General features: G+C 42.5%; 2 protein-coding genes across 5 annotated transcripts in view; one reads left to right on the top strand and one right to left on the bottom strand.

Moving 5' to 3' along the window:
• Positions 1 to 15092, top strand: part of LOC143335895 (uncharacterized) — a 41053-nt gene extending 25961 nt beyond the window's left edge. Inside the window, exons 14-17 of the mRNA XM_076755562.1 lie at positions 4534 to 4753; positions 7117 to 7324; positions 13725 to 13807; positions 14950 to 15092. Of these exons, the coding sequence (XP_076611677.1) occupies positions 4534 to 4753; positions 7117 to 7324; positions 13725 to 13764 (468 nt within the window). The 3' untranslated portion in view covers positions 13765 to 13807; positions 14950 to 15092. The remainder of the gene's footprint in view (positions 1 to 4533; positions 4754 to 7116; positions 7325 to 13724; positions 13808 to 14949) is intronic.
• A 1338-nt stretch (positions 15093 to 16430) lies between these two features.
• Positions 16431 to 22013, bottom strand: part of LOC143335896 (unconventional myosin-VI) — a 115007-nt gene continuing 109424 nt past the window's right edge. For all 4 annotated transcript variants that reach the window (XM_076755563.1, XM_076755566.1, XM_076755567.1 and 1 more), the window contains one exon: positions 16431 to 19884. In XM_076755563.1, the coding sequence (XP_076611678.1) occupies positions 19685 to 19884 (200 nt within the window). In that variant the 3' untranslated portion in view covers positions 16431 to 19684. The remainder of the gene's footprint in view (positions 19885 to 22013) is intronic.

The following is a 22013-nucleotide window of genomic DNA, read 5'->3' as shown; positions in this document are numbered from 1 at the left end:
GATTAATCCAATGATTTTTTTTAGTCTGTAAGATGTCCAGAAAATGTGAAATCACATTTTCCTGAAGCCTGAGTTGAAGTCGACCAACAGTCAAAAGTCAAGAGATATTCAGAAAAAATCTCTGCAAATCAGTGAAATACCCATCAGCCTCAGCTGTGCCTTGTGTTTACTGCTAATTAGCAAATGTTAGCATGCTAACACACTAAACTCTGATAGTGAATACGGCAAACATTATACCCGCTAAACGTCAGCATGTGAGCCCTGCCAACATATCAGCTTGCTAACGTTAGCATTTAGTTCATAGCCTCACAGAGCTGCTAGCATGGTGACAGACATTTCTGTTCATGGCTAGCAGATAATTTTTCTAGCTTAATAAAATCAAAGTGTAGTGCACTTTGCGACATTTTTTGCATCTCCTATATTTGAAATATCTATTTTAGTAGTGTATTTAAATATACTGTTAGAACATATTTAAATGTATTGTATCATATCCCTTTCAGCTGTAGTTCATCCCTCTTTGAGTATGTGCTCAGTGTAGCATTAAATTTAAATGTTATTTCATTTTATTATTGTATTATTTCAACTCTTTTTCAAGGACTTACCCTAGATCTGTTTCTGTTGACTGCTTTGAATCCTGTTCTCTGTTGTAAATATGTTTTCCAATCTAACTTCTCAGCTATCTATAATTCATCAGTAAACCTTTCATACTGGGACGTTCCCAGTGGCCTCTATTAGAAGGCCGTGGTTCTACCAGGAAGCTCCCCGGTGTGAATTTTAAACAGAGCGGGAAAGATCATGCATGGTCAGCATACATTCACTCGATAAATAAAGAAAGAAATCTTTGAGGTTTGTGTCCCTCTGAGCCTCAGCGCCTTTTAAAAATGATAATATAACAGAAAAATTCGACGAAACAAAAATCATTCACCATGTATCTGTGGTCTCGCAGCTTTGATTCATCTAGGCATTTGTCCAGCGTTCAGCCTGTAAGCGGAGAAGAAAATGCAGAGGCACACATACAACAGTCAGCGACAGTAGTTGGTGCAAATTAAGATGAAGAGCTGCTTCTCATGTGCGAAGCCTTTGAAACTTCGACAAAGCAGCACATGGGTCCTTCTAATGAGCGCTGGCAGATGAGGAGAGGCAAATGCTGGACTTAGAGCAGAAGGAAAGATCTCAGGGACTTGATGACGCTGAATTCAGCTTTGACACAGTGACTTGGTGTAGTGATGGCCACAAGGAGGGCGTATGTGTTTAATTTACCAATCACAGTAAGCGTGTAAACAGAAGAAAAACCCGCCAGAGTGCAGTTTTTTTTTTGTAGACTCTTTACAGAAAAACTACACTTCCATTCAAGATGTGATTTTCAGCAGGAGCGCAGCTAATTGTAAACCTCAGCCCGGAGTGAAGGCGCATAACATCTGATTCACATCTTTGTCATTGAAGCATTCAGTGAGTCCTTGTATCCTGCTGCATGATTTTTGCATTACCCATCTGTATCTTAGATTGCAGGTAACCATAGAAACAATACTGATGCTCTTGAAATTTTCAATACAGCACATGTTTTTCTTTTGTGGCCATGTTCTAGCGATGAAATACCCCCTTCCCCCTTTTTGTATTATGTCCCAGTATAAGAAAATGGACTTGGGAGAAGAAATGCTTCCCCGCTTCATGACCTGCCATTATTCACCTTCAATTGATCTCAAGGTTCAAGGTTCAGCTTTATGGTCATTATACAATACAGGACTGCACAATGAAATGCAGTTGGAGTTCCCTCCACAGAGCACACACAGAAGATGCATAAACAAACACAGCATCGTCAGCTAGCTCAGATGGTAGTCTATGCATTACCAGGCTTGTAGGTCCACATATTATGCATCACAATTTGTTGGTAAACTGGTCACGAATGTCACTTTCCCGTTCAACAAATCTCCTCTCAGCCGTTTCAGGTAGATGCTTTTCTCCCGGAATCAAACTAACAACCTGCTCTTTGTCTCTGTGTCCTCGGGTCTGCTGCTTTTTAATGCTGACAGCAGTAAAAATTCAAACACTGAACCTCAGAGTAATTATCACATGAATAGAATATATTGGCTCAGGCCGAGATACTTGCCTGTAAAAAATGCTCTAAATCCTTAAGAGACCCTCATTTTCTGAATAGATTTTCTATTCATTCCGCTGAACAGTTTTGTTAACTGCATCAATAGAGGTAATTATGTGCGGCCATATGGGAATTAGAGAAACAAAATTGTTGAGCATTTCTGTTTTTTTTCTGTTTCTGTGCTGTGCAGACATGTAGCACCTCTGAGTGTGTCTATGAGTCAAAGTGGATTTTGGAAGATGCTAATTTGTTGATGTGGTGTCTATTTTGAGGTGAGTGACTCTCAAAAAATGAACGACCTTGATGACAGGAAATAAGTGAAGGAAGCGGATGACTGAAACGAACTGAAGCAACCGTTAGTCATCTGAGCGAGTGCTGTGCTGCTAAACTGCATCTTTCCAGTAAACAACATAATCACATCAGTGGCAGCCGCTGCCAGTACCACTTAGTATTTATCATTTTGAGATGCACACACACATACACAGCAGTGACAAAATAAATTTCCTATTGCTGCTTTCATGCAAAGATGTCCACGAACATTTGTGAAATGTAGGAAAGCCATTCTAATCATCCTAGATAAGGTAGAATTAGTTGAGACTTAACTCGAACATGCAGCTGCCTGACTGGACGTTGGGTTGTGGTGCACTTTAGGATCCCATTATTACAGGAACACCAGTTGCTTTAATATACCTTTAATAGCTAACAGCCACGATAAGCCAACTGTACAGGACATGTTTTCCACCAACCAGTCAGTTATAACACCTGAACACCACCTGCTGCGATTAAAAGTATAGATGTTTAGATGTATTATTACATTCAACATATATTGTGTTTTTAATGAGCATTTGTAATATCTGTAAGGACTACAGATGTGGCTCCTGTAGCAGCTAAATTCGGTATACCTTTTCTTTGTATTGTAATGATAATAATGTCAATAACTTTATATGCATAGCAGAATTTCATGCAGTTAAAAGACTCAAATAAATAACAGCACTAAGTAAAACTTTTGATATATGACATCATGCTGACTAATAATGTTTCACAGAGGGAAAACCAAGAGGGCCCAGGATGCTTCCTTGAGGAACACCATAATCAATATTAAATGTTTGTGACATAAAATCACCTAAACAGTAAATTTTCTTCCTGACAAGTATGAGTGAAACCAGTAAAGTACTAATAAATAGTAGTAAAAGAAATAGAAGTAAAAGTAGACGTAGCTAAAGGTAATGGATGAATGGTTCAAACGTTCGGTGTCTGCCGCTACAAATGGTCATACTAAAAAAAGAAGAGAAGAGATCAAAGATAAACATGGATGATTCCAGAATCACTAAGTCCTGTAAGACAAAAATATCATTGCAGTCCTTACTTTAATATAATTAATGGCATTAAATAACATGCAGTTTAAAACCAGCTCAGATTGACACATTTGGAACTGACGAGTGGAGTTCGTTAAGGCTCATTAGGGCTCATCTGACAGGCTGTATTATTTAGGTACAACTAAACTCCAAAGAGTTACCTTAGAAAAGACCATGACAGTAATTCTTCAAGACCAGTAACCATTTTATTATATAAAAATAGATTTTTTGAATGTTTTCCATTATTAATGAATAATCCATAAATAATAGATTGTGCAGCCGTGGTGGAAATTTGTGTCCTTAGTTTAAAGGCACAGTTCAACCAAATCACAAAAAAGGATTGGATTGAACGCAGTACTTTCATCTCTTTCACCACATCTACAGATAAACTGCCGTTCTTTGACATTTGACTCAGTGAGGATTAACTCAACCAATCATGTTTTTTTTCCTCCAAAGCAGCTTTGAGTCTTTGAGATGATTTACAAGCTACTCTGTGGTCTGTGCAACTCCTGAATGACCATGAAAACCTTGAATTCAAGTCACATGAGAATTAAACACGTTGGAAATAAATGTGTGGCGCTCACATGAAATGCAGGACAGAGTCAGATTGTATCAGTTAATTTGTGGCATGAAGAATGTTGATTTATTGAACATTTTGTAGTGACCTAAAAGGCAAGCATCAAGTTTTTTATGACTTCAGTCTGTTTAGATAGAAGAGAGTTTGGAGGCAAACAACAACGAGGTGGTAACTCTAGTTCTCTGCAGTTTCTGTTTCTTTTCTTTGGGAAAGTTTTGAAAATTCATTGAGGATGGGGGAATCTGTAGTTTTTAGCAGTTTAGTTTTCTTCTCATGTCTGTGACTGTGAATGAGTTATGGGGCTTCTCATGTATAACAGATGAGGCGATTTGATAAATGAAACCAAACAGTTGGTCATTAATATCAAATTAACTGTCAAATGTTTAACAGCGTCTTTCCTTTAAGGGGTGCTCAGTCTCCCACACACCTCAAAGACATTCAGGATCAAATCTTTTTTCCAAATGACAGAAATGGACCACAAAGTGATTTTACTCCTCTGTCTCCAGCTGCTGCCGTTCCTGCAGGCGAACCTGACGGGCTTCAAGAAACTGGAGATTCTTAACTTCAGGAAGGGCAGCGTGGTCATCAACAGCAAGATGAAGTTCACCAAGTCGGTGCCCTACAACATCACGGAGGCCGTCCACTGCGTCCTGGAGGAGTTCTGCTCCGCCGCCTCCAAGAAACTGCACATCCAGATCGACACCCGCTCTCTGGATGTTGAACCAGGTACAGTTTGAGGATTTTCATCAATTGTCGCTCTGAGGTCACGTGAGAATATGTTAAAGCACCAAAGCACGTGACCTTGTGAGGCGGGCAGAGTGCTACACCGGGCTGCCTGCCTCGAATACGAAGCGGAGACACTGAAGCCGTTTTCCCGTATGACAGTGTCCACATGTAGCACGTTTGTCCTGTCAGACGCGCTCTCACTTACAGGAAGCACTGTTTGGTTTAGGCGAGGGGTGGAGCCTGGGTAGAGCTTCCAGGAGGAGCATGATGATAGTTTTTGCCATGCTATCAATACTACATGTATTTGGATGCATTCGCAATGTCAACGAAAGAGTGGAGAGCAAAATGCAGGTGAGCAGAAAGGAATATGAAACAGCTACACCCCATGAAATGTCATCACGCCCCCTCTCTCGCTGTAGCTGGGTAGACGTGCGGACACTGTTAATGCCAGGGTGTGAATAGGCCTTAAGGGATAGCCAAACCTCCACCTGTGGACGCACTTCTACCATTGCAGGATATATGGTGTCATACCACCCAGCCTGAATCCTTGTTAGGATTAAAGCTGGTCACAATTAAAAGAAAAAAAATCATTCACAAAAACAATGAAATTATAATGGTGAAAATCAAATAATTCATTGCTTTTATTTCATTATTTATGTGGTGTAAAGGAGCCAGCGTGGCCTGCCACTTCAGCGGTGTTCAGAAGTCAATGTCAAGGCGAAACAGTGAGGAATGATGCTTCCTGTGATTAGGAACATGATCAGATCAAGTCTCAGCACACATTTCATTCAGTGCTACATTAGGTTGTACTACTCTAACTTCACACAAAGGGAAAAATCTTTCATTGCCTTTAAGATGCTCGTTCATTTTGTTCAGTGATGTCGAATGATATCTTTTTATCTATGTGATAAAACACAAACCAGCATCTTATAATAAGTCCCTTTGTTGTATCAGCGGTGCTTCTTTGTATGCGTCTCATACATTATAAGCTTTGTATTGTAATATTCTCCTCAAATGAGATGCAGGCAGAGCGCAGAGATCACAAACACATTCAAATAGACTCAGTAATTAGGTCTATATGTCAAATCTACCAATACGCAGTGGGACTGTACCGAACATTGTAAGGCTGCAGTAACAGTAATGAAGATGAGAAGTGAGCAGCAGGGAGGAGAAGTGCTGCTGCGTCTTTTTCCTCGGAGGCAGCTGATGGCGTTTCAGCGAAATCTTGAACCGGGATCAAGTTTTTGCAGACACACTCATGCCGTACTGATTAAATGCACTCAGTACTGTAATATGCACCCAGCCACACGTCCCTCCAGAGATCTCTTACTCAAATAAATGTAGTAGTGAAGTCATCTTTCTTTATGTAGTCCAATATCACACGTGACAAATTTGCTTTAAGGGGCATCACAGTCTGTGCAGCACATGACACCCTCTGTCCTTAGACCCTATTGTTATTATTGGAATTGGAATTGGATGGAGGAGGAGTATTAAAGCAAAGAGAAAAGACCGGCCAATGACTGCAAAGCAGAAATTAATTTAGATATTTGACAAGGATGAATATCCAACCAAGTGTCATCTTCTTAAATAACTGTATGTATGTCTGAAGTCAGAGTGCAAGCATGTGATGTCTGTATAATTACTCTCCTTTTAGAGTATGAAGAAGTATGAAACACCATAAAATACCCATGCACAAGTACCTCAAAACTGTACTTAAGTAAGGAGCTTTAGTACTTGAGGGCCTGAATGACAGCGGTTGATATGTGAGAGTATAAAAAATCCCATAAGGATGTGCCAGCTGATGTTTGTTACTCAGTATTAACAGAGATGTTGTTGATTAGGGGCCTTAACGAACTTAAACGGTGACACTGAAAGTTCACGTGTGACCTTGGAAACAGCAAACATGTCTTCCTGTGCTGCAGCCATGTTGATTTTCACACCCGACACACAAAGATACTGATAATGAGCTGATCGTCCCCGCTCGTCCATTGGTCCGACTCCTGTTGATTTCTCCCTCTGTGCGTCCACGTCGACCTCTCGCTCAAACACACACACATACATGCGATGTACAGCTGCACAGACAGATGTTGACCATTCGTCGTGGCATCACACAGTGGACGCTTCATCCGTGAAACTCCCCAAACATGCTGATTTCCTGGGAGCGTGTCTGACGTTTAGTCTCGAGAGCCGTCCACGCCAGAGGCTGAATCTTACATTTCAATGCAGACCAGAAGCTGAGGATCTCATTAAAATCAAACACTCCTCAGCACCTCCTGGAGAGAGCAGGGTGGTTAGAGGGAGGCGCAGACACACACTTCATGAATACTAATGTGGACTACGTTTTCTCCCTCTTCTCCCTGCAGCCGATCAGGCCGATGCATGCAAGTTCCTGGCATGCGATGAGTTCTCTCGCTGCGTGGTGAACGGCTGGACGAAGGAGGCTCAGTGTCTGTGCGAGCCGGGCTTCCTGTCGGTGGACGGCCTGCCCTGTCAAAGTGTGTGTGTCCTCCAGCCAGACTACTGCCAAGGAGGGGAGTGTCACATAGTTCCTGGACACGGAGCCTTGTGCAGGTAAATAAATGAATACAGGGCTTGTTAGGATGTTGAGTTCTCATTAAGTGTCAGATGGCAGCCAGCAGCCACAGACAAAAATAGACCTGCAACCAGGGTTTATTAGAGAAATAAATATTTTTGGAGCTGCTGTAAAGCCAAAAGCTGGACATGAGAATCAAACTCAATAGGAAAGAAAAGGTGTGCCTTATATTCACACAAGGTCCACATTAAAGCTGCACCAGTCACTATTTTTATAGACAAATGACTGACAGAGACATTTCACCTGACTGTGCAGTTCCACGTTTTACTGTCCCTCAGCTCATTGTTTTGGTTTTACAGCACAGAGATTTACTCTTTGGGCTCAGTCTCATGGCTGTTATCAGCCTCCAGCCTGTTTTCAGGTCTGATAAACACACTCTACACTGAAAGGCCAGATACAGTATTTACCTCTGAAGCTGGTGACGACCAATAAACTGGAGCTCAGAGAGTAATCTCTGGACATGCATATATTCATCAGGTGGACACAAACGACTTCAAATGAATGTTAATGCTCCGTATAGGCTCGATGTGCAAGTGTGTCCAGTAACAACTTTACAAGGTGATAATGTGTCAATAATTGTTTACAGTTCCAACAAAAATCAATGAATGCTGCTTGTTACTGGAACCAGCTGCTTTATAATAAATAATTTGTGGTAAATTAATCGTCTATTTTAATAATTCATTAATCGTTTCAGTTGTTTTTCAAGCAGAAATGTCAAATGTGTGCTGGTTTGCTTCTTTAATGAAAGGATTTGCTGCTTTTCTTGTCACTTATTTAAGTAAATGAGCAGTTTTTGGGGTTTGGGACCAATGAAATAGAAATATTCAACCACTTTGTAAGAACAGTAACCTGAAGTGTCTCAGGTTGGTGAATGTTGACCTAAAAGTGATGAACAGTGATGATTTCCAGGCGTCTGCAGCAAAGTAAAAAGTTCTTAAAAACTGGCTTTAAATCTCCACAGTCTCCGTTTAAGACCATGGGTCCGTTCATCTAAACCTCATATTCCTCAAAAGCTTAATTAGCACTGTGGCTCATTAACGGTGCATCAGTTCACACGCATAGCGTTTCTGTCCTCCGGAGGTTTTATTACATTATGAAACTTTAACTGGATTAAAAGTTATTGCCTGGGCTGTTTAATAAACTGCGTTGTGGGGAGCCTCAGCATCGCCTTTGCATGCAGAAACTTTAGCTGACAGTTTGTAATCGTCCATCCTCTGCGGCTCTCAGCTTCAGGCACATCGGTTCCTACTGAAGACGTTCAGCAAGTCCTTCAGGGAGCGTGTCTTTGTTCTGCAGCTCAACATTCAGAGAGAACACTCCTGATGTGTTCAGGTCTACTTCCTAAAACGGCTGGACACTGGTTTTTATCAGGACAGGAGGAAATAGTGCATTTGTTGGGGACTATTTTCAGCGGTGGATTAATCCACATTTGGTGCTCTAGTGAGTGTTTGTGGCAGCAGCGTGGTGTGTCACATTTTTTGCCCCCTAGGATGCATTTCTGCTCCAAATGGGGTCAATCTGGGTGATTTGATTTCAGCTTGAACACGTTTCAGCGAGTTCAGCGGAGTAAACTAGCACAATGTAATCTGAATGTAATGCATTCACTCGTATGCACCGCCTCTGTTCTCTTCCCTGTCTTCTGCCTTTACTCTGTCATGCTGCAGTTCTGTGCTCATTCACACTGATCTCTCTTATCACATCTCCAGCTCTCACAGCTGTTCATCAATGCTAAGCTGAATTTTAACAGATAGAAAGCGTTTCTCTTATTAAGTGCCGCCTCACAGTCGCTGCCCTTCTACTGCCAGAAAAATCTAATTTCAACCCTGTTAGACTCCAGCACCTCGGCTCCTGACACAGAGCACCTCAGAGATTTTTCTATTGAAACATTAATTTCTCATCATCTGGACCTTTGCAGAGATATTTTTAGGTTACATTCTTATTATCTGTATAAGGCCTGTTGCACTCGCAGACAGTAGACATTTCTGAATTTCCATTTAACCCCTGGTCACGACTGAGATGTTACTGAAACTACAGAGAAGAAGTGCAATATCACGAACACCTCAGTGAGCTAATGCACGCCAATACAACAACATCCAGTGGTGGAAGAAGTACTCAGATCTGTCACTACCTTCTATACTGCTGTGAAGGATCAATACAGTGATCTTGTACAGTACTTGCGTAAATGCACTTAGTAACTTTCCACATCTGAAAACATCACGACTACAGTCTGATCAAACTAAACTACTGAACTGAATACCAAACGTCTGGGTTCAGACAGCTGTGAGACGGTCAACTGAACAGATATTTCACAAGAGAAAAAAAAAAGCAAATGCAAGAGGAAAGTCTTAAAAAAGCAAGAAGAATTGTGTGCAGCAGAAACATTCTCATTCTTTTGTTCTTTGTTAATGATCTTGTGGGTGTCCTGACCTAAAGATTTCCTGGAGGCGCCCTCAAGCGTTCATTACAGCCCACAGTATGAAAATATTGGACTGAACATTTTCTCAGGGGACGTGTTGGTTTGGGCATGTTATGAAAGCTGATCCAGGAAGTTCAGTCATTTGTCACGTTGATCACAAAGTGAACAGTACAGTTAACCCGCTTGCTTGTATTTGATTGGTCAGTGCATTAAGAGGTTTTTAACTGGACATCCTGGTGAGACATGACAGGACGTTAAAAGAGAGAGAGACCTTTTCAACTGATTTAGTCTGGAACGAATGCAGGTGACATCAGAGTCAGATGGTCACTGGATGATTCTGTTCGTTGCAGCGAGCTTTCTCTTCACTGAAATTAACCCATTTCTCTTCTCTAACTGGCACTGGTTGCTATTTGTTTTATAGCGATGTCTGATGGTGAATTCATTAAATCGAGTGGCGCCGGTGGAAGTGATCTGGACCGCCACTCGGCGGGTTTCAGGTTGTTATTTCTTCATTCTTGAGACGCATAGGGAGAGAGCCAATATGGGAGGATAAATGCATCGTGTTATTGCCACAATAAGTCTTTATGTTGCACAGAATTATGTTCACAGTGGCTTCAGGAATACTAATATTGTTTTATATATTTGTACTGTATTCTTTAGACATAAACAGGAGGCTGCAAATTGATCTAAAGGTGGCACTGGAGGTCCTTTTTGGTATTTCTTGTGCATGAATTGTGGCCTTGATTGTAATGTCGGGAAATAATCAGAATATGTTGGATTCATCCTCTGAGGACTAAAAATATTCACAGCAGAATTTCAGTGAAATAAGTCTTTAGTGTGAAGCAGACGTTTTGTTCTCACCTGGCGGATCTATTGGTTACTTTGAACCTGGCCTGTAGTAAGTTGAGACATTTTGCTTTGGACATTTTGGACATGTGCAGGGATCTGTGTTTGGCAGTCAGATCTGTAAGCTGCAGTGTTTCCACAACATGTGCTCCTCTGTGATTTGAGAAAACTCTGCATTAACATGAACCTTGATGCTGAAATGTTGAGACAGACACCTCTGTTTGACAGGCGTTCATGTTTTAATTCACCTGACAGCGAGAGAGTTACTTTTGTCCACTTAATTCATTCGATTTTTCCCACAAGATTTATGGCAAATGGCAAATAAACACCCCTTGTTTGTTTGGTGTCTTTTAAATAACAGGCTGTTTATTTTAACACAGTGAGGAGAACAGTTCATCGTATCTGAAGCTGGTTTGAGAGACTGAACTCTTTGCATGATGATGGGTTGAAACCACCTGAAGCAACATCAGACATTTAATTCACTGACATTTAGTCGATACGCTGATTGTTGTGTGTGTGTGTGTGTGTGTGTGTGTGTGTGTGTGTGTGTGTGTGTGTGTGTGTGTGTGTGCGCGCGTGTGCATGTGCATGTGCGTGTGTGTGGCATTGGCGAGCGAGCTGAATACACTCTGAAGTAATTTCTCATCAAACTGGACCCTTGGTGGTTTTGCTCCTCGTGAATATTTGATCAGTTCTACGTGAACAAACAGCAGAGAAGCTAAAGTTCGTCCACTCTCTGAAATTTAAGGTACCGGCAGCTTTTCTGTCTCGTCTGGGGGATTGAAGGGGGGTCTCGGGGGTTGCAGTCATCTTGGATTTGCCAGCTGTCATTAACACTGAACCCTGTTTGGTCTAATCCGGCATCCAGACCGGCCAAGAACAGGACAGGGAAGCAGAAACAGCAGTAAACACTGAGCAGAACCTGGAAGGTTAATACTGCAGAGCTGCACGTTCCTTTTAATCTTACCTGGCTGCTTGACAACACACAGAGCTGCTGGAGGAAGCTACAAAATCATTTTGGTGTGAGATAAAGGCTTGTTAATCAAAAGATTGGCTGAAAGCACATTCAGCGATAACCTCCGAGACGCTTTGAGTCCAAAACACAGTTGTTCAGGTTTTGCTCTCCACGCACCCCTGGTACTCCGGGTCACGTTTTTGTGCTGCAGCCACACACTTGCTGGCTCACCGGCCAAGATTTGTTGTGGTTGGACCGTTGCCCAGGTTAGTGTTTGTGTAACAAACAGATCTCTCATTTGTCAGGTGTGCGTGTGTGTGTGTGTGTGTGTGTGTGTGTGTGTGTGTTTTCACGTGTTTAAAAGTGCAAACATTTCGCTCGGAAAAGTTGCTTTTTGGAGTATCTTGGATAGAGTTTGCGGACTGTTCTAAAGTGGTGATCCTCGTCATATTTGCAGCACACTGCTCACATGTTTGTATGTTACTGATCTAAGTGTGATGCGTTTGTGGTCTTAATCATCGGCATTAATGTGGAGTTGACACAGCTGAGTTTCAGTCGGGTTTTCTGGATTTAAGATTTAAGTGATTATTTCAGTTACAGTTAAGATTCCCGTATCACTTTACATCCAAAGCTGTCCTGCACGTATCGTATGAATAATTAAATAAGTGCTTGCTGTCAACAGACTCCTCAGAGACAACTTGTCAATCAGCTTGTGGGCGGGCCTGTGATGTCTTTCCTGTTTATCTGGGGACAGTATTCATTCTCATCTCACCGCTGGAAGTTTGGGTTGAGTAATTCTGACAGATGGCTGAGATATTTCAGCACAACAAACTATTGTCCAGCTCGTGGAGAGTGCAGACCGCCGTCTCCAGAGTTTTTGGGTTGAGCTGACTGGATCCGTATTTACGTGTCGAGCATAAAAATCTGTTTTTATACATGTGTTATTGTTGTATTTTTACAAACCACTGGCATGAAGAGGCACTTTAGAGATTAAAAATCAAATTGTCATTTGTAAGAGCGTCAATAACTGAACATCCACCAAACACCGTTTCCCATAAGCCTTTGCAGGCTAAATGTCACTGCTCGCCCGAGGTGGCAAGTTCACGGACAAGTCAAGTGTCTGTAATCGGGTCTCGTTATGACCACAGACTGTTCATAAAAGTGGACGTAGCCTCCAGGTCTGAAAGTGAAGCCGGTGCCGAGGTGCCGAGCCGACTTCACAGTAAACATTTAGCTCATGAGTTTATGGTCTGTCACTGGTTTCACGTCGTCTTCACTGCAGCGTGATGCTCATTTTGTTAATGACGCTCATGTTTCCAGTTAATTAGAGCGTAAAGCAGGTTAGGCTTTAGGGCGGGGCTGCCTTGTGATTGACATGTTGCATCCACGGCAACCGGTCGGTCAGTATAGAGGCGCAGCAATGGGAGCTCAGTAATCGTTGTTTAACTCTGTCAAAAGAGTGACTGAACTGAGCTAGTGCTACAGACGCTGGACAGGAAGTGATGTCATGACTTCGGCTCTCTGTTGCGAGCAGGTCCCTGGATGTCCTCTCCCTCCTCTCAGACCAAAAACACTGGAGTCTTAAACTTGATGAAGTGTAAAGACATGTTTGGTGTCTCTGCTGCATTCGCTCTTCGAGCTCGATGCGTATGGTAAATGAAATGTAAAGCACATCCTCCCTCGTGCTGCAGACGACTTGTTGTGTTACATCCTGCTGATCGAATATGAAAAAGTTTCCTGTTTGATCTGAAATGAGGCGAGATTAAACACCTCACCTGTTGTTTGTTTGTAAACCTACAGCCCAAAAAATGAAGACGTCGCCCTCAGCGGAGCTGAACGTCTGCTTGTTTTAAACTCTGTGATTGTTTCATTCTGTCAGGAGAAATCTGAATGAAGAGGAGACAAACAGACCTGATCTCAAGTCACCATCGTGTCGAGTTTGTGTATTTTCACTCATCAGCTGAATGTGTCTTTGTCTTCTGGTTCAGTCCTGATTTCCCTGCAGGGACGATTCTCTGCAGCTCTTTTGTCTTCAGCACATTTACACTTTGTGCAGGTCTTCTGTGAATCTTCTCCCTCTGGCTTCAGGATGGAGTCTCGTCTCAGCTCATGTTGCTGTAGCTGCAGTTTTCACACCTGCTTCATTTTTCTCTTTTTCTAGGTACAAAGACGGGTACTCCCTCCCAGGCCTGGCCAGTTAAGAAAATACATCGGATTGGACGCTACCTGAGAATACTACAAAAGGTAAGAGGACGCCGGGAGCGAGCTTGTTCTGCTTCAATGTGCACTCGTGTGTTAATGCTGGAAAAAGACTCCGTCAGCAAGGCTCCATGTGAGTTAGAGCTGAATAAGGTGACGGTGTTACCTGATGGTGCAGAGGACACCTCGCCGCTTGTTTCGAGGTTTGGATTTAATCTCAGACACCTGCACACACCATTATCCCCCTGCAACCGTTTCATTTAGACAAAGTGCCGGACTGAAATCCTTCCTGTCAGTCTGAACCCAAATTGGTTTAGAGCTGCTGTGTGTTTAAGCAGACGCAGACGCTGAGCTGAGCGTTGAGTAATTAAACCTCCCGAAGGATGGAGGAGGACCGAGTGTCAAGACTGTTTTGGAGCAGAAACCGCAGCTGACGGGTAAACACAAGGATTTGTCCCAAGTCCACGTCCCCCCTCAGGGTGATTAGTCTGCTCCTCTGTGATCCTCTTTCGGGGTCTGAACCGCCGCCGAGCTGCGAGGGAGCGTCACGCTTTGGTCGCTCCCCGCAAAAACATCAACATGTTGCTGCATCAGATTCAGAATAAGCAGATGTTTACAAAAATCAACGAGGATGATGAGCTTAAACATTAAATATGTCGTGTTTGAGCTGTTTTCAGGTGAGTTTATGTCAGGAAGGATTAAACGATCACATTCTGATTTTTGACACAGCTCCCAGCGTCTCTGGAGGCAGGGTTGTAAACAGGTCTGTCATTTCTTAATAATTTCCTGGAAAGTAACATGTAATTTGGCACTAATTACAGGAAAGTGGTGCACTTCTGATTAATTCATTCATATTAACAGCTAACATTAAAAGCTGGTGGAACCTCAAATCATTTATTCAGTGAGCTGATTGCAAAAATGGACCTGTTTTCCTCCGGCAGGCGCACAGCTGTACGTTCACCTTCCTGTCACAAAGCTAAGCTAGCTGTTCCCCCCGCCTCCAGTCTTTATGCTACGCTAAGATAAATTATCCATCTTAAATTTGGGGACAGACAGATTAAAAGAGAATCAAAATGCATTCAGCAGAATCACTGTCGAGTTGCATTATGGGAAATGTAGTTCATCAGACCCTCCCTTCTACATCTTTCAAACTCTGTACAATTGATATCGTATCTTTTCCCCTGCAGACTCGTCAAGGCCTCACAGTCAAAAATCCAAAATGATGCAGAGCTGAAGAGACATCAGGACAAACCGTTCACTTCCAAACTCTTCAGAGCTCCGAGCTTCATATCAAAGGACAATCTCCCTTCAGGGGAAACGGACATTTAGGCCACTTCGTCTGCGGCCGCGAGCGGCGTGATGACGAAGAGGAGCTCAGCAGACGACTGTGCAGCACCGATCGGGCGGATATTGATCGACCCCGGACTGTTTTTGTGCTCGTCTGCTGACTCTGTTTGTGTCTCTGTAGTAGATAGGTTGCTCATTATTAAAAACACTCAGCATCTGATGTGAAATGATGAGGAGATCATTTGAAAAGTCAAATATGGAAACAAAAACGAACCTCGCATCAGGGATTTTTTACACCTGAACGTCGTATGTACTGAAGCTAAGGATCGCTTGGTGGATAAGCTCTGATGAACTGGCGAATGAGGCTGATTGGTCAGTTTCATGGTGATCTAGATCTGCAGTTCCCAGCCTCTTTAAGCTTGTGACCCCCTTAAAATCAAACATTTTGCACTCCACAAATTCTCCTTCTGGATGAGGTTTCAGCTTCTTAGCTATTAGCTCGCTCACCACAAAACCTGTTTTCTTCAGATTGTGGCCTCGTGAAAGCATCCAAACCCCGCTGAGGAGCGTCAGTTTTATCTGAGCGCGTTTGTCCTTGTAGCTCCTCCACTTAAGCACATTTGTAGCTGTAATGTCTCTCGAGATTGATCTTTTTCATCACTGTGAGCTTGTCCTCATAAACTAACTTGCGCTGGCCTTTTACTTGATGCATTGACATGATATCAAGTATGTTGCATTCAGGGACCACTCGGTAGAATGCAATGGTCTACTGTTTATTGCTGGAAAAAAGAAAAAAAAAAAAAAAGAAAAAAAAAAAGGCCATTACTGGATCGAACAGTCTCGCGGGCCGGAGGCTGGAGGTTCCCCCACCTCTGTTCAGCAGGTATGTTTACCTTGTTCACCATCTCTGTAAATCTTTTCTAATTGGCATTAAGCACAGCTGAGGCCGATATATCATTAGATTTTAGGTATTTGGTCATAAACCAAAGCACTGAACCTGATGACGGCACTCGATGTAAACTTAATGGATTAACGGATGAATCTGAGCGGGATCAATATTTTTGTGCAAATGCAACCAGTTTGTGAGTTTGTTAGATTTCTAATCGTCACCATGTTCTCTTGTACAGTTCATGTAAATCGACAACCGCTGTTCTTTTCTTTGAGTCTACAGATCGACTGAGGTTTGTTGCTGCTTTTGGGAAAAAAAAAAAAACTGTAATTTGGACTTTTGTTATTTAAAGTGTTAAAAAAAGTTTCATTATCAATAGTTGAAAATACAAACTGTGTTGAATAAGAGAAGTTTTTCTTCGTTTCTTGAAAAGGTGTTTTGCAGGTATATTGTTCATGACGCCAAACTGGAGCCAAAGAAAGAGCAGAGAGGTGAGTGAAACATGGAATGCATTTATTCATCTGTTAGAGATCAGCGTTAGAAAAATGACAGTGGACAAAGGCAGTGCTTCCCGAGGAAAGATCGAAGTGTGCGGAGAGGAACGCATCGTAACCAAGGCAGGACACTTTCTTGTACGTTTGAGGAAATGTTTCAGCCAACACTCAGGATGTGGCTCCTTAACCTGCAGAGTCCAGCGGCTCCGCTGGGCTGATCGCGACCTTTCCAGACCGTGTTTGTGATTCCACCACAAGAGCCCGGAAACACGCGCCAGACACAGGAACAGCATTTATTTTGAACTGCAGTTTTCAAAATAAAACATCCTGTGTGGACTCTCAAAGTTTAACTACGTAGTCTACGTTACCCATCGTAGAAGCGCAAACATCAAGGATAAAAACGACCAGTTGGACAAAATGAGGACTCTCAAACGCTGTCTGTGGGGTATGAAGCCGTGTGGAGGGCAGAACGTTTGGCTGCTGTGCCGGTGGGATCTCAGGGTTACACTCGGCATGAACATGCTTTTAAACGGCGACCTCGCTTGGTTCTGCATGAAACCTCAAGGCGTTTTGGATGAGACGCTCGGCGTCTGTTTACACGCTTTCCTCGATGTCAGATCCAAACCAAACGAATTATCTTTAAAATCCAGTTCAGATCTTTGAAGATGTAACTGTGTTTGTACCTGAGCTGAGCTAATTTGAAGTGCTTTGTCTTCAGTCTCTGTGCCGTATGTGATGTTACAGGCAGCATCAACTAAAGTAACACCGGCAGGAGACAAACGAGCCAATGAGGACGTTTGATTTGGAGGTGAAGGAATGCATCTTCAGCCGTCTTCAGTCAGAATAAACTGGTGAGAACTCACACGTTCATCAAAATGATTAGTCAGCTCACAGAAATACGCTAGAATCTGACGGCGATTAAAGGCGACATGTCGGAGCGGTGAAAGAACACTCAGAGCTTTTGAGTTTGAAAATGGTCTTAAAACCAGAATAAACAGCAGATTAGTTCAGCTGCAGATAATCAAGAACTGGACTGGATGACTGAGGTGGTCTGACTTATCCTGTTCTTCACGCTGTCTGTCTGTTCATTCATTCCAAAGTGTTCCAACAGCGTTCACAAACCAGGATAAATCAGCTCAGAGAGAAACAGACCGATCGGTTCTGTCAGACAGGCGATGGGGTGAACACCGATTTGGTGATTGACACATCAAAAGTCGTTAAGACATCTTGTCAAAGCTGGTTAAATTTGGTTAAAACAGTGTTTTTTAAGACTTCCAGTGCTGAAACTGACAAGATAACATCATGGAGTTACTTCATGTCAACATACAGCCAATATGCCGTCACTGTATTTGACAGATGTGTTGATCAAAGGGCAAGATGGACGACTTCAAAATATGTCTGAACCCACCGAAACAGAGACCTTCACAGTAAGCGCTGAGCTTAGCATTTGGCGAAATTTGATTGAAAAGTCAGTTTTTGGAACCTGTTCAAAGATCTTGTAACCTAGATGTCTTAAAAAAAAAAAAACTCTTCACCCCACTTTTAAACAAGATGTCCTGACGTCTTTTGACCTGTGAACCACCGAATCAAACTTTCTGTCTTTGCTGTCACTGTCGGACCTTCAGTGTGTCTTTGCATGCATTCGTTCATTCATGTCAGGCCTGCTCTCCTGCATGTTAATGCCATTTGTAAAAAGGGATCAGAGACTCTGCAGAGAGACAGATGTTCTTCTGATCGATCCTTCAGACGATCTAAATCACCTTTTTGTTGTGCAGAGAAGAAAAAGATAGAAAGCTCAGGAACAGACTGGCAGCAGGTGAGTAGAGAAGGTGTCACGTCGCAGCAGATTGTCTTTAAACCGTTTATGTACCCGTCAAAAGAGGCCGTTTTTTTTCTCTTAGCTTAGTTTAAGTGATTTATTGCTTCTCTGTCTCACATGCCCGAGCCACTGAAGTAGAAACTGTTCTTTCAAAAATAAACGTTTACATTCCGGCTGCGATATACGAGAACGTTTTCAGTGTTGTATGAATGTTCCAGTTCACGGCGGAGTACCAGTGATGGCACAGGGTTAATGACGTGCTCGTTAGCTTCTCTCATGGCAGACAAATGAGACTTGAACCTTTTTTTTTTTGGAGTCAAACAGCCACATGATTCATTTTTTCAGGATGACGTCAGTGAAAATGTGGACCTGCCTTGGGACTCACTGCATTGGCAAATTATGTTCCCCTGTGTGAAAAATTTGAAGACTGAAGGAATGAATGAGTATTTTTTTGCAGCGCTGATCTGGTCTGAAACAGCACAAGAGGAGTTGCATCTCAGCTTTTGCATAATTATTTCACATTTTCTGCTTTGCTTGATAAACGCAGACAAAAACTAATCACTGAGCTGAATTACTGCTCCGGCCAAAAAAAAAAAAAAAAAAAAAAAGTACCCACCCGACGACGGCGGGTTTCGAGTATCGAGCAAAGTTTGGTCTCAAAGTCAAACGTTTTTGGACCGTTCTCATTAGCTTTGAACATTACACACACAACGAGAAGAAAAGTGGAATCACTACATGAACGAGGTCTCAAGTTACATTCGGTTGGAAAGACGAAAGGTAAAATAAAAAAGTATTAGCAAATATTTGACTTAATTGTGAGCGCAGTCACGAGGAACAATCCGACACTCGTGCAGCTCGGCGAGGACCGACGGCTCCTTGTGCAAGTGTGTTCTGCCCTGTGAGAACCACATGAAGACAATGTAAACAGCAGGTTTTAAGTCGGAGAGGGATCACCAGCTAGCTGTTAAGAGGGAAGCGACACACCAGTGAGACTTCAGTGTCAGAATCAGGAATGCATAATTACAAAGGAATTAAGTTTTCTTGTTTGGGGAGGCAGCTTTGAACTAAAGAAAAAAACAAAGTCCTACTTCTGGCAATTAAACCCTGTTAAAGTAGTGTTAAGGCCTCGTAGTTACACGTTACAGAGAACAGAACTCCTTGGAAAACTTCTGGATGTGGTAATTTAGTGTGATTTTTCTGCATAGGGTTCACCGCAAAACTTCCCCGCCCTCGCCCCGCCCCCCCTTTGAGGAACTGAAAGCCAGCAAGAACAAAAAAAAAAACGACACCAGGAGAAAAACAAAAGGACAGTTGAGAAGAATCGCTGTTCACGCGAACGCCAGTCAGAACCTGGTGCGGTACGTTCAGACGCCATCTGTCAGGTAGCTGGTGCGTTTGTCCCTTTGTTTGCAGTGAGAAGCCCCCGGCCTCCGTCACTTGAACTTGCTCTGCAGCATGGCCGTGGCGTAGGTGGGTCGCGCCTGCCGACTCTCGATGGCGCTGCGGAGGTACTGTACCCCACCGCAGCGCTCCCAGATCTCCTCGAACTGGCGCGGGAGGATCTCGGCGCCCCTCTTCCTCGATAGGCCCGTCTCCTCCAGACTCAGCTCGCACATCTCCATGTCGTCCTTTCCTGTGAGGTGAAAACATCATTCAGTGTCAGTCATTTACTAGAAGAATCCAGAAAACTGTGATTAAAATCGACTGATAGGACGCTGGATCTCGGATCAGTTAGTCAATTTGATGATGCTAACAGCTAAACGTAGCATTAACCTGAAGTCATATGGTCTTTCTAAATGCACTGTGTCCAAGTTATACTGATATTTAGCATGTTAATTTCCTAAATGCTAACATACTAACTTGAGGATGTTAACAAGTTGACATTTATTATCTCAGCACACTAATATGAGGAGTAAACATCATAGCATGTGAGACTTTCTTGAGCTAACAGGCAACGTTAACATTGTTAACAGCCTAAATGCAGTACGTTGACTTTATTCTGACATTTAGCACATTAGCTTGGTAACGTATTAGCATGTCAACACACTAAAGTTAGCATATTAACATCCGTGACGTAACCTTTCCAAATATGCCAACATGTTAAATTCAACATATTCTAACTGCAAATGTAGCATAAAAATAGTTCACTTTGAGGATGCTAACATGCTAATATGCTGAAATTAGCAGGCTAAAAGTTACATCTGAGTATGTAATATGTTGAGATTTTCACTTTAGGCTATAATTGACAAACATCCTAGGAGCCGCTACTAGCATAGCAATAGTTATCGCAAAGGTATTTAGAAGCTCTGAAACTGTTCATATTATACTGCAGTTAAGTGACCAAAACAATTTTATCTTAAAATCGGTTTGTTGTCGTAATATCTGAAGTCACAGATCGCTGACTGTCCCTTAAACGAGAGTCAAAGCTGTAGAAACAGGAAGAGCTGAACCCCTGCAGGCTTCATGTTTCATTCCCTGAACACAGTCAACTGTGGCGATTTACATTCAGTCAGTATAAGGCAGCACATCTGCAGCTGGAGAAGCAATAACAAGTTCCAGCAGTGTGTTAGCCAAGTGTTATATGAGGCAGTGACTCACCCACATACTGCTGCTGTCTGAACTGCTCCAAAATACCAACTATTTCACTACAATATGAGGTGCTTTTTGACTGACGACCACGCAGGTTTTAAACCACTCAACGTGCGGCGACACGGTTTCATAAACCCAGAAGTCAGAAACATCCCTCAGCCCACGAACGACTTTAATCCTCCGAGTCAAATAAAGTCGGGAAAAACGCCGGCGGGAGTCGTGAGGGTTTAACTCATCAACACACACATACGCTGAGACAGATGGGTAAACAAAACAAATAGTTTTTTTTCTTTTCGTGCTTGTGTTTGCACTCGTCATTTCATTCAATCTGTGGTTTTACAGCTTGTCGCGTCGCACACGCCGTTAACACCCGAGCAGGTGCTTCCATTCATCTGAACACCGAGCAGCAGGTTGAGGGTCGTCTGTTGGGGGTGGGCTGTGCGTGTGGTTAAATTTAATAATAGCTGTGATTCTGACAATGTGTTAACTGTCACTGTGCAACATGAAGATGGTCAATAATGACGTACTAAAGGAAGAGCGCTGTATTTGGGGAAATTTCTTTCTACTCAAAGTGAGAGAATCGATATCAATCTCATGTCTGTGTGTTAAGTACAGACCTGAAGTCAGGACATGATTAGCTTAGCTTAGCATTAAGACAAGAAGAGAGGGACAGCAGCTCACCTGGCTTTCTCCAAAGATGAAAAATACACCTACAAAGGTCTCTAAAGCTCACATGTATCAGACAGTTCAATGTGCAAACACACACAGATATTCAAATTCGATGTTTATGGGGTTCAGCTATTTCAACATCTTTACATTTCTGTTTTTGGACTCGATATGAGGGAGCTTTAGAGATTTTGGTGGAGGCGAGCTGTTTTCCCTTTCTTCCAGTCTTTGTGCTAAGCTAAGCTAAGCTAAGCACATAATGTTCACCAATAAATAATCATCAGTTTGTTTTTACAACAAAACTTTTTGTTCTTTTCACTAATAAAACAACAAATCCAGCATTCATAATGGATTTTTCTTTGCCTTTGCAGCGAGGGTTGTTAAACTGAGTCTCTTGCCTCTAGAACTTTACGTCCTGAACTCTTTGCTCTAAGTATAAATTAAAGTCATGTGACGTGAGTCGGCGTCTGCTGCACATTCGCCTCAGTCAGTCAGTTCTGAACTCAA

This window comes from Chaetodon auriga, chromosome 18 (genome assembly GCF_051107435.1).
Source record: "Chaetodon auriga isolate fChaAug3 chromosome 18, fChaAug3.hap1, whole genome shotgun sequence".
NCBI classification, from domain to species: Eukaryota; Metazoa; Chordata; class Actinopteri; order Chaetodontiformes; family Chaetodontidae; genus Chaetodon; species Chaetodon auriga.
The sequence above is the reverse complement of the archived record's forward strand: the minus strand, read 5'-3'. Positions and strand labels throughout refer to the sequence as shown.